The 12,793-nt window shown below is 36.0% G+C and overlaps 2 protein-coding genes across 4 annotated transcripts in view; both read right to left on the bottom strand.

Moving 5' to 3' along the window:
* Nucleotides 1-1,664: 1,664 nt before the first annotated feature.
* LOC109000954 (probable protein phosphatase 2C 44) lies at nt 1,665-7,222 on the bottom strand. The gene is made up of 7 exons (XM_035693246.1): nt 7,128-7,222; nt 6,950-7,043; nt 6,739-6,845; nt 5,267-5,518; nt 4,652-4,928; nt 4,357-4,511; nt 1,665-2,053 (listed from the first exon to the last, which is right to left on the bottom strand). The coding sequence occupies exons 3-7, from the start codon at nt 6,805-6,807 to the stop codon at nt 1,916-1,918; spliced, it is 891 nt and encodes a 296-aa protein (XP_035549139.1). The 5' UTR covers nt 6,808-6,845; nt 6,950-7,043; nt 7,128-7,222; the 3' UTR covers nt 1,665-1,915.
* Nucleotides 7,223-10,550: 3,328 nt separating this feature from the next.
* LOC109000952 (brefeldin A-inhibited guanine nucleotide-exchange protein 5) overlaps nt 10,551-12,793 on the bottom strand; it is an 85,834-nt gene continuing 83,591 nt past the window's right edge. For all 3 annotated transcript variants that reach the window (XM_018978025.2, XM_018978024.2, XM_035693171.1), the window contains one exon: nt 10,551-10,903. In XM_018978025.2, coding sequence (XP_018833570.2) covers nt 10,841-10,903 — 63 coding nt within the window. In that variant the 3' untranslated portion in view covers nt 10,551-10,840. The remainder of the gene's footprint in view (nt 10,904-12,793) is intronic.

Here is a 12,793-nt window from a genome sequence, read left to right as displayed (position 1 = left end):
GGAGGTAAGTTGACGGGCAGTTGAGGCTGAACCCGCTCCCACCTGTTGACGCTCACGAGGAAGGTACGTGTCGGGCAGCCGAAGGCTGGCCTGCTCTCCATTGTGAGAAGGATAGAGTAGCTTGTGGCATGACTCATCCATTTGTTACCTTGCAGGGAGGTAAGTGTCGAACGCCTGAGTAGCCAGTCTGCTCTTCAGCATGATGGAGCGAGGTAAGTTATTCGGGGGAGCTGAGAAGCTGGACCCGCTCTCCCCGCGAGTGAGGTTGGGTTGCCTATCCATCCTTTAGCCCTCATGGGGTGGTAAGTAGTAGGGCAGTTTGGGACTAGACCTGTTCCCGCTGTTGACATCACAGGGAAGAGAAGTTTTTGTTCAGGTTTGCACTGATGTCATTCTTCGTCGTGGCGGAGGTTGGAGTAAGTTGTCGGATATCTGAGGGGCCGGACCTCCTCTCCACCGCGAGAAGGATAGAGAAGTCTTTGGCATAACTCATCCATTTGGTGCCTCACGCAGAGGTAAGTAGTTGTTTGATGGAGATTTCATTGGTGAAGATACACTGATGGAGACTACATCAATGAAGTTACATTGATGGAGCTTGAAAAGTCACACTTTCATTAATGAAGTTTACACTATTGACACATAAATGCAAGTTACATATCGCAAGATTTTTTTAGCAATAAAACTTTTACTTGTGTTCAGTGTTTCAAGGGTGTGGCAGCTCGTTCCATTGGGATGACCACGTAGGGGACTTCCCATCACAGGCCTAGCTTTCCTTCGTTTCGGGTAATTGTTCCTGTCTGCTTCAGCACGAAGTTCTCGATTATGAACGCCCTTGGTCGCTTCCACCTACCCATTGGATTGAGGATGTCCCGATGACGAGTAGCAGAATTCGATTCCTAGCTCTCGGCACCAACCTCGGTAGTGGTCAAAGTCAAACTACCTACCTTTATTTAATTCCTAACGTCGTGTTTCGAGCACCTTTGGGTCGGGTTCCAAAAACTTGGGTCTTCGGGCTGTCACCTGTACACCTTAAGTAAGCACAAAGAATGGGAGCCTTGGTGGTGGCCAGAAAGTCTCCGATGCTAAAATCAGTATATCTCCTTAGTAGTTTGTACGTAAGTTTAGAGAAATCAAAGAGTTCTTCATACTTCATACTTGGGGATTAGCTTTTATACTAGATTTCTGGTGAGGATCACCTTTCAATGACTATGAAGATCCTATATCATTTCCATTGTTCCTTTGTCATAATCCTTTTAATGCGACGTGACTTATGGGGTAGCGTTATTAATGCGGCATAGAATTTAGATAATGGTGTCATTAATGCAGCGTGACTCACTAACTAGCTTTATCCAAAATCGTTCCTTATTGAGCCTCTTCATGCCGGTTGCTAGGAGATCACGGGTTCTCCCTATTTCCCACCCACTTGCCTGTGCAAGTTCCTGAAGGTAAGGTGTCAGGATGGCAAGTTCTATTAGTCCCTACCGTCCGCTTAAGTTATTCTATGGTGATCTAAATGTTAACTATCTAATACTTTGTAGATCTTTTTCTCCAAATGTATACTTTTTTCCACCTGTCTTACTGTAATTAGTTTTTTTGGAAATGTGTAGCAATGTTTTTCAGCACTTGCAAAATAAACATCCTTGGCAACGGAGCTGCAGAAAGACTGTATGTGAACGCCTGTGTAAGGCGAGGGTTCATTAAGAGGAAACTTCTTTACGACGTAACATAAGAAATGCATGACATAGTTATCTGTGCTATCTCTAACATGATTATCCCAACGAAGAAAGCCAATGCATAACATATGAGAACTCAAATAGTACTCCTATTTCCATCTTCCTAATGGAAACCACTGACTGAGAGTCCTAGGAGGACAAAACCAACAAAAGTGCAGTGGTGAGCAACTTTCTCAGCAGCATCATCCAAAACGGATCACAATGCATGATATATCATCTTTACTCTGTTTTGCCAGTGCTTCGGCCGTTAAACATTTAGCTGCAGCTTGAGGATCTTTGATGGGTTTCACTAAATCAACTGCCTCTTGATTCTTCATTACCTGCCAACCAGAGTAAACCAAATATCAAGCAATGATATTGAACCAGATTTATCAACAGAACTCAACCCCGTGGCTACATATTCCAAGAATATGAATTCTCCAACAAAGCACATAGCTCCATTCTCGTCCTAATATCAAACTACATCAATCATGCTTGTTGCTTACATACCCAGTACTTAGTTCCTAACTTGCCTGCACCGATTCTTTTAACTAACCAAGTTTTTAATATTTTTTGCAATGATTGGAATAAACTATAGACAAATGTTTTGTTCACAAAGAGGTCTCACAAAAATAAAGTTCAAAAATTGATGTGGTATGCAGTTGTGCATTAGATTACAAAGCTATTTCATTGTAAAGTAGATTTAAAGTTTGTGAGTTTTGCTTTTGTGAAATCTCTCTATAAAACGAGCACCACTCTAAATTATTATGCACTATAGCTCTCATACCAAAATGACCACATGCCATTGAGAGTATCTGTAATACCCCAGATTTCATAAATGAATGAGATACCATTTGGGAGGGAGAAGCAATTTATAACACTTCGAAGGGGCTAGTCTTTTTGGACTATAGCTCTTGATATATGACTGTGCTTTCCTTGGGTCATTACAAAAGGCATAAGAAGTTCAAAGGGAGGTTATACCACCCTGAATTTAGCATGAGTGGCGAATAAGATCTCGCATTACTCGGGAGAGAGAAGTTCTAGTGATTAAAATCAATCACAAGAAAAAGGATTTATAATGATCATAAGGGATTAAATTGTAACCTTCACTAGTTCTTTCCGGGATTAGACACCTTAGAGTGGGAGAGAGAGAGAATTAAGAAATTCACTTGGGCAGCTATAAATACTATAGGGCCCACATTATGTGTCTACATTTCTCTTACTTTAAGCCTTAGAGTTTGGGTAACAACTCTAGGTGATCTAAATCCTTTTGGAGTATAGGCCTAGATGTGGCTTGTGCTTTCCTCGTTGTTAACAACTCTTCTCGTTGTTAACAACTCTTTGAATTCCATTAAATGGAAATGCTGGGCACAAACTCAGGAAATTAGAGGAAACGTGATGCTTTGGGAAGATCTGAACCTCTTCCCCTGTACCATTAGGAGTCCATGCACTAATGGGTGGAGACTGGGTTTCATGCCCAAAGAAGAGCACCCACTGTACAGCCCTGTAAAGTGGGTTTCATACTATGATGGTTATGGACATTCTTATAATTCATTTCTATCCTTCACATCGACTTTATAAAGATTCTAACCTTAATGTAAAATCGGAACTAAGAGTATTGAGATGGCCAAGCCAACCAGTCAAAATGAATTTGAAGCCTGAAGTATAAATTAAGAGTCATCCTTCAAGAGGTATTGTTGCCCCAATAAGTGCACATACGGTAAGAAATCATGTATACCATTTCAAGCCTTAGGAAACTGCCAATATATGCTTCCAAATGTTTAAAGTAAAAGTATGATAATAAACATGCCAAGGAATCACAGTGGTTATTTTTTCATCATAAGACCACATGGTTCATGAATAAGACTATATTGAAAATTATTGACCAACCAAGCAAAGACCAACAGAGTGGTAGTTTAGGCCATTAGATGTAACATGATTGCTTAGGGAAGATTTGGACCCATACCATAAGGACTATGGGCAGAGACTGGGTTTCAATCCAAAAGAAGAGCACAAACTTTATGACCCTGTAGAGGGATTATACTACCACAATGGCAGCGGAGATTCTTTGTGAATTATATAAAGGCATGTAGCATAGAATTTTTAACATACAATATTCTTTCAAGAAATATTTTAATTTTCTTCATTCAGACAGCTTGACCGAGGGAAATTCTTAAAAAATTCTAGAACACACGTCCATAAAGTAGGGAATTCCACTCATTGTTATGCTCTTTGTTATTATTTCCTCTCTTTTCCTTGTACACAAATACAAATAACTTTATTAGCATTAGCACATATTCAAGTTATCTGTCAAAATTTTCAATTGCTTAAATGCACAAACTCATCTAATATATTGTTTAATGTGATGCAAACTAAAATCACATTGTACACAATTTTTTTCAGGATATGTTAACAAGATAGTATTTAAAAATAGCATTGAGATTATTTAAAGTTCATATTGTTTGGGAGAAACCTAAATATTCACCAAAAAACGCAGACTGAAGTGAAGGATCACAAAATACAACGCAAACCTATTCCAATGTTTTGACAAATTACTGAGTAAAATGAGGGAGACCAAGTGAAAAGGTGAAACATAGAGGCTGATAGAAGAATTTGTTATGCATATGTCACCATAGTAACTGACCTTCCACAATCCATCACTTGCCAATATAACGAACTCAATATTCGAGTCTATGGGCACATGTCTTACGTCAGGCTCTGAACTTAAATGTGCTTTGAGGCTTTGATCCCCAAAAGCACGTGCAACTGCAAGTTGACCATTAACCCTAGGCACATCTCCTGAAATAAATTGCAGTCTTAGAATCTTCATAATTTAAACAAACCAATAATCCAACAAATGGATAAATGTAAACATAACCCGGAATAAATATGTTTGGTTATGAACATATGGAATTTATTTGTTAGACGAAATTTATCACCCGGTAGAGTAGTCACGAAGCCACCCTGCTTCTCAATTCTTCTTCGTTCACTATGTGGTTCGTGGTCTACAGTAATTTGATTGGCAGAGCCTCTCTCGCACACAACGGCTCTTGAGTCACCAATGTTTGCCACCCATAAGTCTTTGCCATCAATGACTATTGCGGTTACTGCAGTTGAGCCACCTGGCCCTAATTGCATGGAGTTTTCCAAAATAAACTTATCAGTGGTGCGGTAAGCATTCCTTATTGCCATCTCAGGGTCCTTCCAGAATGTTGGCTGGAACACATAGTTAAAGAAGGAAATAAAGATTTAATCATATTTAAAATGAATGAGAGGTTTCCTCAGCAAACACCAGACTGACATCCCTACAGGAGTAGGAGAGAAACACTATTGGATAGAACAACCACTACTGCATAAATAAGGACACACGATTGGCTAAGTTATATTCTGGTTATATTTTAGTACCAGCTTTCGGTTTAAAGACCAAATAAGTTTTTAGATAGATGATCAAATGTAGAAAAATAGCAGACATACATTCTCCAACCAAACAATTAGTACATAACAAAATGCTTCCAAGAAAGAAAAATGACTTTGGACTAGAGGGAAAGTGATACCTCGTCAAGTATGTTGTTGAAAAGGTTATCTCTCAAATAGCTAGGGACACGATCTCCTAGGTGACCGTCAAAGATAGCAAATAATCCAAGCACGTGATGCTTCAATCTTATATATTCAGCAACATGGTAGTCCTCCATATCATGGCCAGATTTACCTTCAACTAAGTGGAACCCATGGGCTACTTTGTTAGTCGATGACTTGCTTCTCCCTTTTCCAGAATCCGCAGATGAGGATTTAAGGCAACTAGCATTCTGCAATGCCAATAACTTTAGTGATTAATTATCCTGACCCAACGTTTAAAAAACCCAGTGGTTCTTACTAAAATAAAATAAGGAAATTCCAGTCTTTTTTAATTAATTTTTTGCTACCACTGTTGACTTCTTTCTTTTTTTTTTTTGGGGGGGGTTATGTTTCTAGTTAAATTTGAAATAGATTGGAATTCATTAAGAACATAAGCTGGCCATTTATGATTATGCTTGGGGGACACAATTAAACTTACAAGGCCTTAGTTTCCAGCAATTGAATTCGAACTAAAATACTACCAGTAAGCTATTAGATCAGTTGGTTTGGTTTGCACAAGTGCGGTGTTGTTATAAAAAGCCCTAGGCAAGCTTCCAAATCTGAGTTTTCCGACAACTCTCGAGACACACACAACACAAGAAGACTCACAGGCCGCAAATTGTTCGGAGGATAGTGGCGTTTTGCGAAAATCACCACATGTGGTCCTCACGCGCCGCTTGCACCTGCGCGTGATCCTCATGTGCCACCCCTTCTGGCATCTTTTCTCACCACATGCGCCAGATTACAGGAATCGCCACCATCAGATCTTTCAAATCTAACTTTTGTGGCTGAAACGAGATAAACGTGATGCCTTCACGCGCTATTACAGATTCTGAAGTCTACCAAAGTTGTTCAAATTGTAATCCGTCTTTTTTGCATCTTTCTTACTACTTTCCTTATTGTTTAGTAAAAAAAAGAGTTAGTCTTTTGGATTTTTGGCTGTAGAGATTGAGTGCTCTCTTTTTATGAATGGTGAGGTTAAGTCTCTGTTTAGACAGAATGCTATCTTTTGGACGCTTATCTGTAAAGAGTATCATCAGTAGTGAAGACTAGACTAGTCATAAAAGGAAATAGTGTATTGGTGGAGTTCCAAATGTATTAATTGGTTTACGAGATAAAGGTTGATATGGAGATATTTCTGCGTATATCCGGTCTTGGATATAAGTTTTTCTGACTAATAAATGATGAAAGTTTCCTTTTAATAAAAAAAACTGCTAAGGCCTTCTTAAAAAAAAAAAATCAGCCAAGAAGTACGGCATGGTTTATGCCGGAAAAGATGATAAGGGATTGGTGCACGTTTAACAGCCGCAAAAAGTAACAAAAATATTCGGAACTCAAATTGATGAATTGATTACTTAATCAATTAAATTCAAGAATCAGGAAACGGAAGATGAGAGAAAGAAAGACGGACCTTGATTTTTTCAAGGAAGCTGATGCCTTTTCCGGTGTGAGAAGCACCCGCAACTGCCTGCTTACTCATATCTCAAATTCTCAATCATGTATCTCCTTCCTTGGTACCTAAACAAGAAAAAAGAAAGCCAGAGACTTATATGATTCTATCTATCTATCAATCAATCTGCCTCCTTTTCTTTCTTCTATATCAATAAAGAGAAATATCTTACTAATAAATCCCCGATTTTGTTGTTGGATCATATAGGAAGAACGTTTACTAATATGGGTCTGGCCGTCACCAGAAGAGAATGGTCGTCGTCTGGTCTGCAGAAACAATATAAAAATTTCAGAAAAAGATTTTGGTACTGTACGTTGATAAATCTGGTGAATTTCCTATAGCGTGATCACCTGCACCGCGACTAGATAGAACCGGTTAGGCGGTTATGGACAGAAACTTTGACCATGAACATGACAATACGCGTACTGGAATTTTCTATACGGCTCTAGTGGGGACCGGGGAGGCGCTGCTTTTACATTTATTTATTTATTTTTCTAAGCTACTGCTTTTTTATTTATTAGTGTTGGGAGCATCTCAAAAAATGTGAGGGATACCTTTTATTTCCTACAAAGTGAGAGTGGAGATGGAAAAAGTTAAAATAGAAATGATTTGTATAAGTTTTAAATAGATAAATTTTATATAAATTTTTGTAAAAAAATAGATTCTATTTTAAAAAAGTGAAAAAAAATTATTTTTTATTAGTGAGATTCATTATTTTATAAAAGACTTATATGAGACTTATCTCTTTAAAATTTGTATATAGCATTACTCAAAGTAAAAATAAGGGTTCCATTTTAGGAATATGCGAAGGAACAAGAGTTCCTTCTTCCTTCTGTCTAGGAGGACGGAGGGGTTAGTACTTCTCTTCTATTTTAAGAGAGATCGTTTAGTTTTGTTTTTACAGAGTATTTTTTCTGTTAAGAGAGAGTTCGAAATTAAAACAATATCCATCATAAATGAATTTGTGTGCAGGGGTGTCCAAAATAGATGCGTAGTTTGACTTGTAATTCAGATTTTTTCTGTATTGATAAGTTATAACTGTAACTTCAGTTTATAAAATGAAATAAATTCTATTTAAAAAAAAAAAAGAATATGCGAAATGGAAATGAATAATGAAATGGGTCCCTGTAGCATATTTATTGTTCAGTTATAAATTAGAAAAAAAACTTAAAATATAAATATTTTTTATATTTAGTTTGTCATGGAGTAAGTTAGCAAATAAAATCCCCTTTTTCATTTTCGTAGAAGAAGTCTGAAGCTGAAAAGTTGAATAGTAACCAGTGGAAGGACGAAGATTATGGAGTATGGACCAATTTCCGCGAGGGGTCCAAGTGGGGTTACTGTTACTCACATCTTTGTAGTCCTTGACTCTTTGCTTCAATCCTTTGCTGATGCTCCTCCATGCTTCTTCGTTGAAGCTTCCGACGTTTTGTGACTTTCGTGATCCCACATTCCCACTCTTTAAGGTCCCTTTGGTCTTTGATAGCCTACCGATATTTAGTTTTTTTATACAATTTTTTTTTTTTTTTAAAGTTTAAGTACTAAATTTTTATCATCCTCAATTAATTGAAAATAGTTATTTAGTTATAGAAAAATTATATAGAGATAGGATAAAGAAAGTATTTTGTCATTATGTAAACCAAACTTCTTGATAAGATAAAACTTGTTCATATTGAAATTAAATATCTTGATTTAAATAATAATCAAATTAAATTCTTGGCTTAGATAACAATCAAATCAATTTTTTTTTTAATTTTTAATTATTTAAATAATAATAAAATCAAATTATTGATTCAATACATTAAACAACTATACCTTGGTGTTTGGCTGGAAATGGAATAAGTTTGATGCAAACAAAAAAATAATGATAGATTAAAATTAATTTGATAGCAGTAAAAAGAGAAACATAAAAAGTGAAACATTTATCCCGAAGTGTTTAGACTTACTTCGGGATAAATCTTAAAACAAAACACAATTCAAATTTTTTTTTTAAAAATCTTAAAACACAAATAATGTTAAAAAAATTATATTCTAATATTATTTTAATTTTATAATATTTTTTATTTAATTTCTCTCTCATTTCTTAAAACTCTATAAAACATTTTAAATCAAATAATTTATAACTCATTTCATCTCATCACAACTTAAATATCTCGTTATTATTCACAAATTATTACAACTCTTTTCATATCAATTTACTATCAAACCGTGCTACGAGCATTAAAGAAGTATGGAAAGTAAAAAATGAGGGGATACAACATGTAAAAGAGTATCCCGGTCCCCACTATAAATACAAGAGAAACAAGAGGTAGAATGCACACTATTCTTTACTTGTGATTCATATTCAAGATCTGACCTAGGCGAAACGTTTTCACTGGGATCACCCGATTCTATGTGGATTTTGCAGGTGCCAAGGAGGTTATCTCGCTATACAATTGCTGTTTGGGGAACTGTTATAACAAATAGTGATAAAAAATTATATTATCAATAGGAGAATCCTTGTCCTATCGAGAATACTCATCGAGAGTGGCTTGATATTTTTTTTAAAGATTAAAGAAGTATTATTTTAATGACTTCGTAAATTTTTTTTTCTTTTTTAAAAAATGAAGTGTTCTAAAAAATTGTTAAAAACTAAAAACTTGGTGAAGGTGAGGATTTTCGGTGAATAGGTGCAGCATCACTCTTAGAGCATTTTTATTGACTTGACCAAAGTTAAAGAATGGCTAAAATTTAAATAATCTGTACAAAAAAGATCTCATATTGGATTGGACATCTCTAAAATAATTTAGATTTCTATTACAGTGATTGGCCAAAGATGAAAAACCACAATTAATTCACCAAATAGTAAAATATTAATTTCTCATTCTAACTACTTGTAGGTATTTATGTAGGTGCAGATTTTTTATTGACATTGAAATGGGTATATTGATAGATATTTGGTTAGTGAATAAGAAATTTAAATATAATTTTAGATAAATTTAATTTCAACATATGGTTATTAGCATTAAATGACCTTTGAAAATATAATTTTTTTAATATTAATTTAATTAGAATATAAATATTAAATTAGTATAATTATAAAATGTGATATAAATAAATTAAGTATAAAAATTATTAATTTAGTAATATTTTATTATTATATAGAGAGTGAATGACTAATTCAATGTGGGGATTGAATTTAAATGAAATAGACAAATGTAAAAAAGTGTGATATTGACTAAATTTTGAAGATGCATTTAACCAATAAAAATGCTGTTATCAATATTGAGCATTGGGCTCAGATCACATCAAGGAGCTTGAATTGTATATGAATCAATCGTAACCTGATTTGATCTATTTCTAATTTCGTGCATGGGGTTTTCCAAAAATTATCAAATCCAAAGTAATGCAAATGTATTTGTTCAGGTTCTGGGCAAATGCCTTCATTCCCAAGGAACATTTTTCATGCAGCTTTTCTGAGTAGATAAAGGGGCTATCTAGAAATCATCGTCATTTTACTCTCTCGATTGAGCTGGAAATCCTCCTCCACGTGTTTATGGGTCCAAGGATTAGCGGCACAAAATGTTCAGCAGAGTACTCTTAAGTCTTAAGTGATCCCTTGATATATGGTTCCCACCTTGTTTGCTGTGAATAATTCTACTTGCAAATACCTTGTTTGCTGTGAATAATTTTACTTGCAAATTAACATGACAGTGTCATGCTGAACTACCGGGTCAACCACTAGTGACAGTAAAAATAAAAATTATCTAAACATGACTTCAAAAAGATCTTCAATAACTAAACAAATCGAGAAATCCCTCAGGTACTACTTTTTTACTAATGTTTCTAGGATCAGCAATATAATACAACTGCAAACACCAAAGCCTTCATTAAGAAGGAAATATCATTTGTCTCCCTCCTCTTTCCACCAAAACACAGCGAGAGGAAATATAATTTTTGTAGGAGCATATCAAGTTTTCAATATAGGGAAAAAAGTCAGCTGAACAATGAGACGATCTGCCTTTTTATTTGCAATAACCAAGAATCATTTCAAAAAATAACTTGACAGTGACTGAAAACAAAACTATGACAGGAGAGCTTTCAATTGTGTCCTGAAAAGATCACCAAGAGCTCCACGAACATCCATCTGAAAAAATAATCGATATCATTAGTCTATAGAAAAATGAGTAATGATATAGTCTTAGGGTGAATAAGCCTCGTGTACTCCATTTGAAAAAAAAGGGGAATTACCATTAAAAAACATGATTCTCATGTGGGTCTCGGATTTATCTACTTTTTTCAAAGAGAGCGCGCGGGGCTTATACATCATACGACTCAAATATCATTTCTTAGTCAGTAATACCAACACCATTTGAGTGAGTTGTAACCTTTTTTTATTACTTATTTGGCAGCTTGATCTCAGAGAAATCCGGTCTTACAAAGACTATAAAAAATATATAAAACGTGACAGAATACTAAAATTAATCACATAACCTTACACTATAGGCGCATTCAACTACAGACAAGAACGAATTTTCATACGTGATTGGAGGAATAAAACATCACTTAAAGTGAGACTCTGGTTGTCATAATAAATAACGAAGCTTAGAAGGGAAGTAACTGAATCTGGAATGTCATTCAGTCTTTCCCAACTGCCATGCAATGGCAGTCACTTAAATACAATATGCACTTAAAAACTATGACCCCTTTTGCAATGTGGTACCCGGAATATCACTTTTCATCAACTATCCCCCTTTGTCCAATTTATGACCGTTAGGACAGATTAATAATCACATTCTAGGCAGTAAGTTGCACAATATCATTCTAGAATTTCAGGTTTGGAACAAAATAAGATTGGGATTAATAGTCCATCCTAATGGCCATAAATATGCCAAAAGCAACAGTTGGGCGTACTGCATTGCAAAAGGGATGACAGTTTCGGGGTGCAAAATGGATTTTCTCCTTTTAAAGCTTTGATGCCAAGGAAGACCTAGATAAATCTGTCCCACATCAATTACGAAGGCCATGTGATTCTCAACTTGATTTTTAAAGTCGAAATGGGAATCCTAGCTTTTAAAAATGAAGCGAGAAGATAGTCGATCTTCTTCGTCGAACCCTACTCCCTACCTTAGGAAATCACTCAATTGAAAATCAATACGGAAAGATGGCAATAAAGAAACAAATAAAGAAAGATCGCAGCAAAAAACAAAAAAGAGGGGTTTGCCCCCTATACTAGCTTCCCCAGCGCTGCATAGACAGCATGTACCTTGTTTGCTCCCTAAATAGTTTGCTTCACTGACCATTCTGCAGTTGTTGAGTATACATGCTTTTAAAGGAATGATTTAAACTCCTAGGGATTGGCTCAAGTAGTAAGGGCTTTGGTTTTGGGGTATGCTCCCTCCAGGTTTAAGGTTTGAACCCTTGGGATGCAACAATTTCTTGGGGCTATGTCCTATCAGTGAAAGCCAATGATTTGCTTGATCTGTGATGAGACATCTCGCACAGGTCCAGGGTCTAACTGTCTAAATGAGTAAGACACATGTTACATTTGCAATGTCTTTGGGATTCCTTGTTATAAAAAAAGGAGACTTGTAAAAGAAAAGCTTTTAAACGAGGGTAGGCGGTTGGGGACGAACTAAGGAATTAAGATAAAATTCTGGAAAGCTTTTCCTACATCAATTACCAAACAAAATGGGCAGCAAGTATGTTACGTATCCCTAAGTGGTTCAAAGTAAAACCCGGGCCAATTGACACACTGATACTTCTACAAGCCCCATGCCAACTGGCATTTGTGGACCAGTTGTATATCTCACATGGCATAAGGATCAGGCTCGCTCTCTCAACCCCACCCCATTGCCAGCCTTCATGGGCTGGCGAGGATAGTTTGAGGGCTACAGCAATAGCTTGCCATGGGAGATTCACTGCATAGATAACTATGGAATATAAGTTCTCACTAAAAACAAAGAACAAGTTTCAGACCAATCTAACCTTCCTACATGGACTGGGAAAGTTGAAAAAATGAAAATTCCTTTTTTAG

This window comes from Juglans regia, chromosome 8, assembly GCF_001411555.2.
Source record: "Juglans regia cultivar Chandler chromosome 8, Walnut 2.0, whole genome shotgun sequence".
Lineage (NCBI taxonomy): Eukaryota > Viridiplantae > Streptophyta > Magnoliopsida > Fagales > Juglandaceae > Juglans > Juglans regia.
Note: the sequence above shows the minus strand (reverse complement) of the source record. Positions and strands in the feature narration are given on the sequence as shown.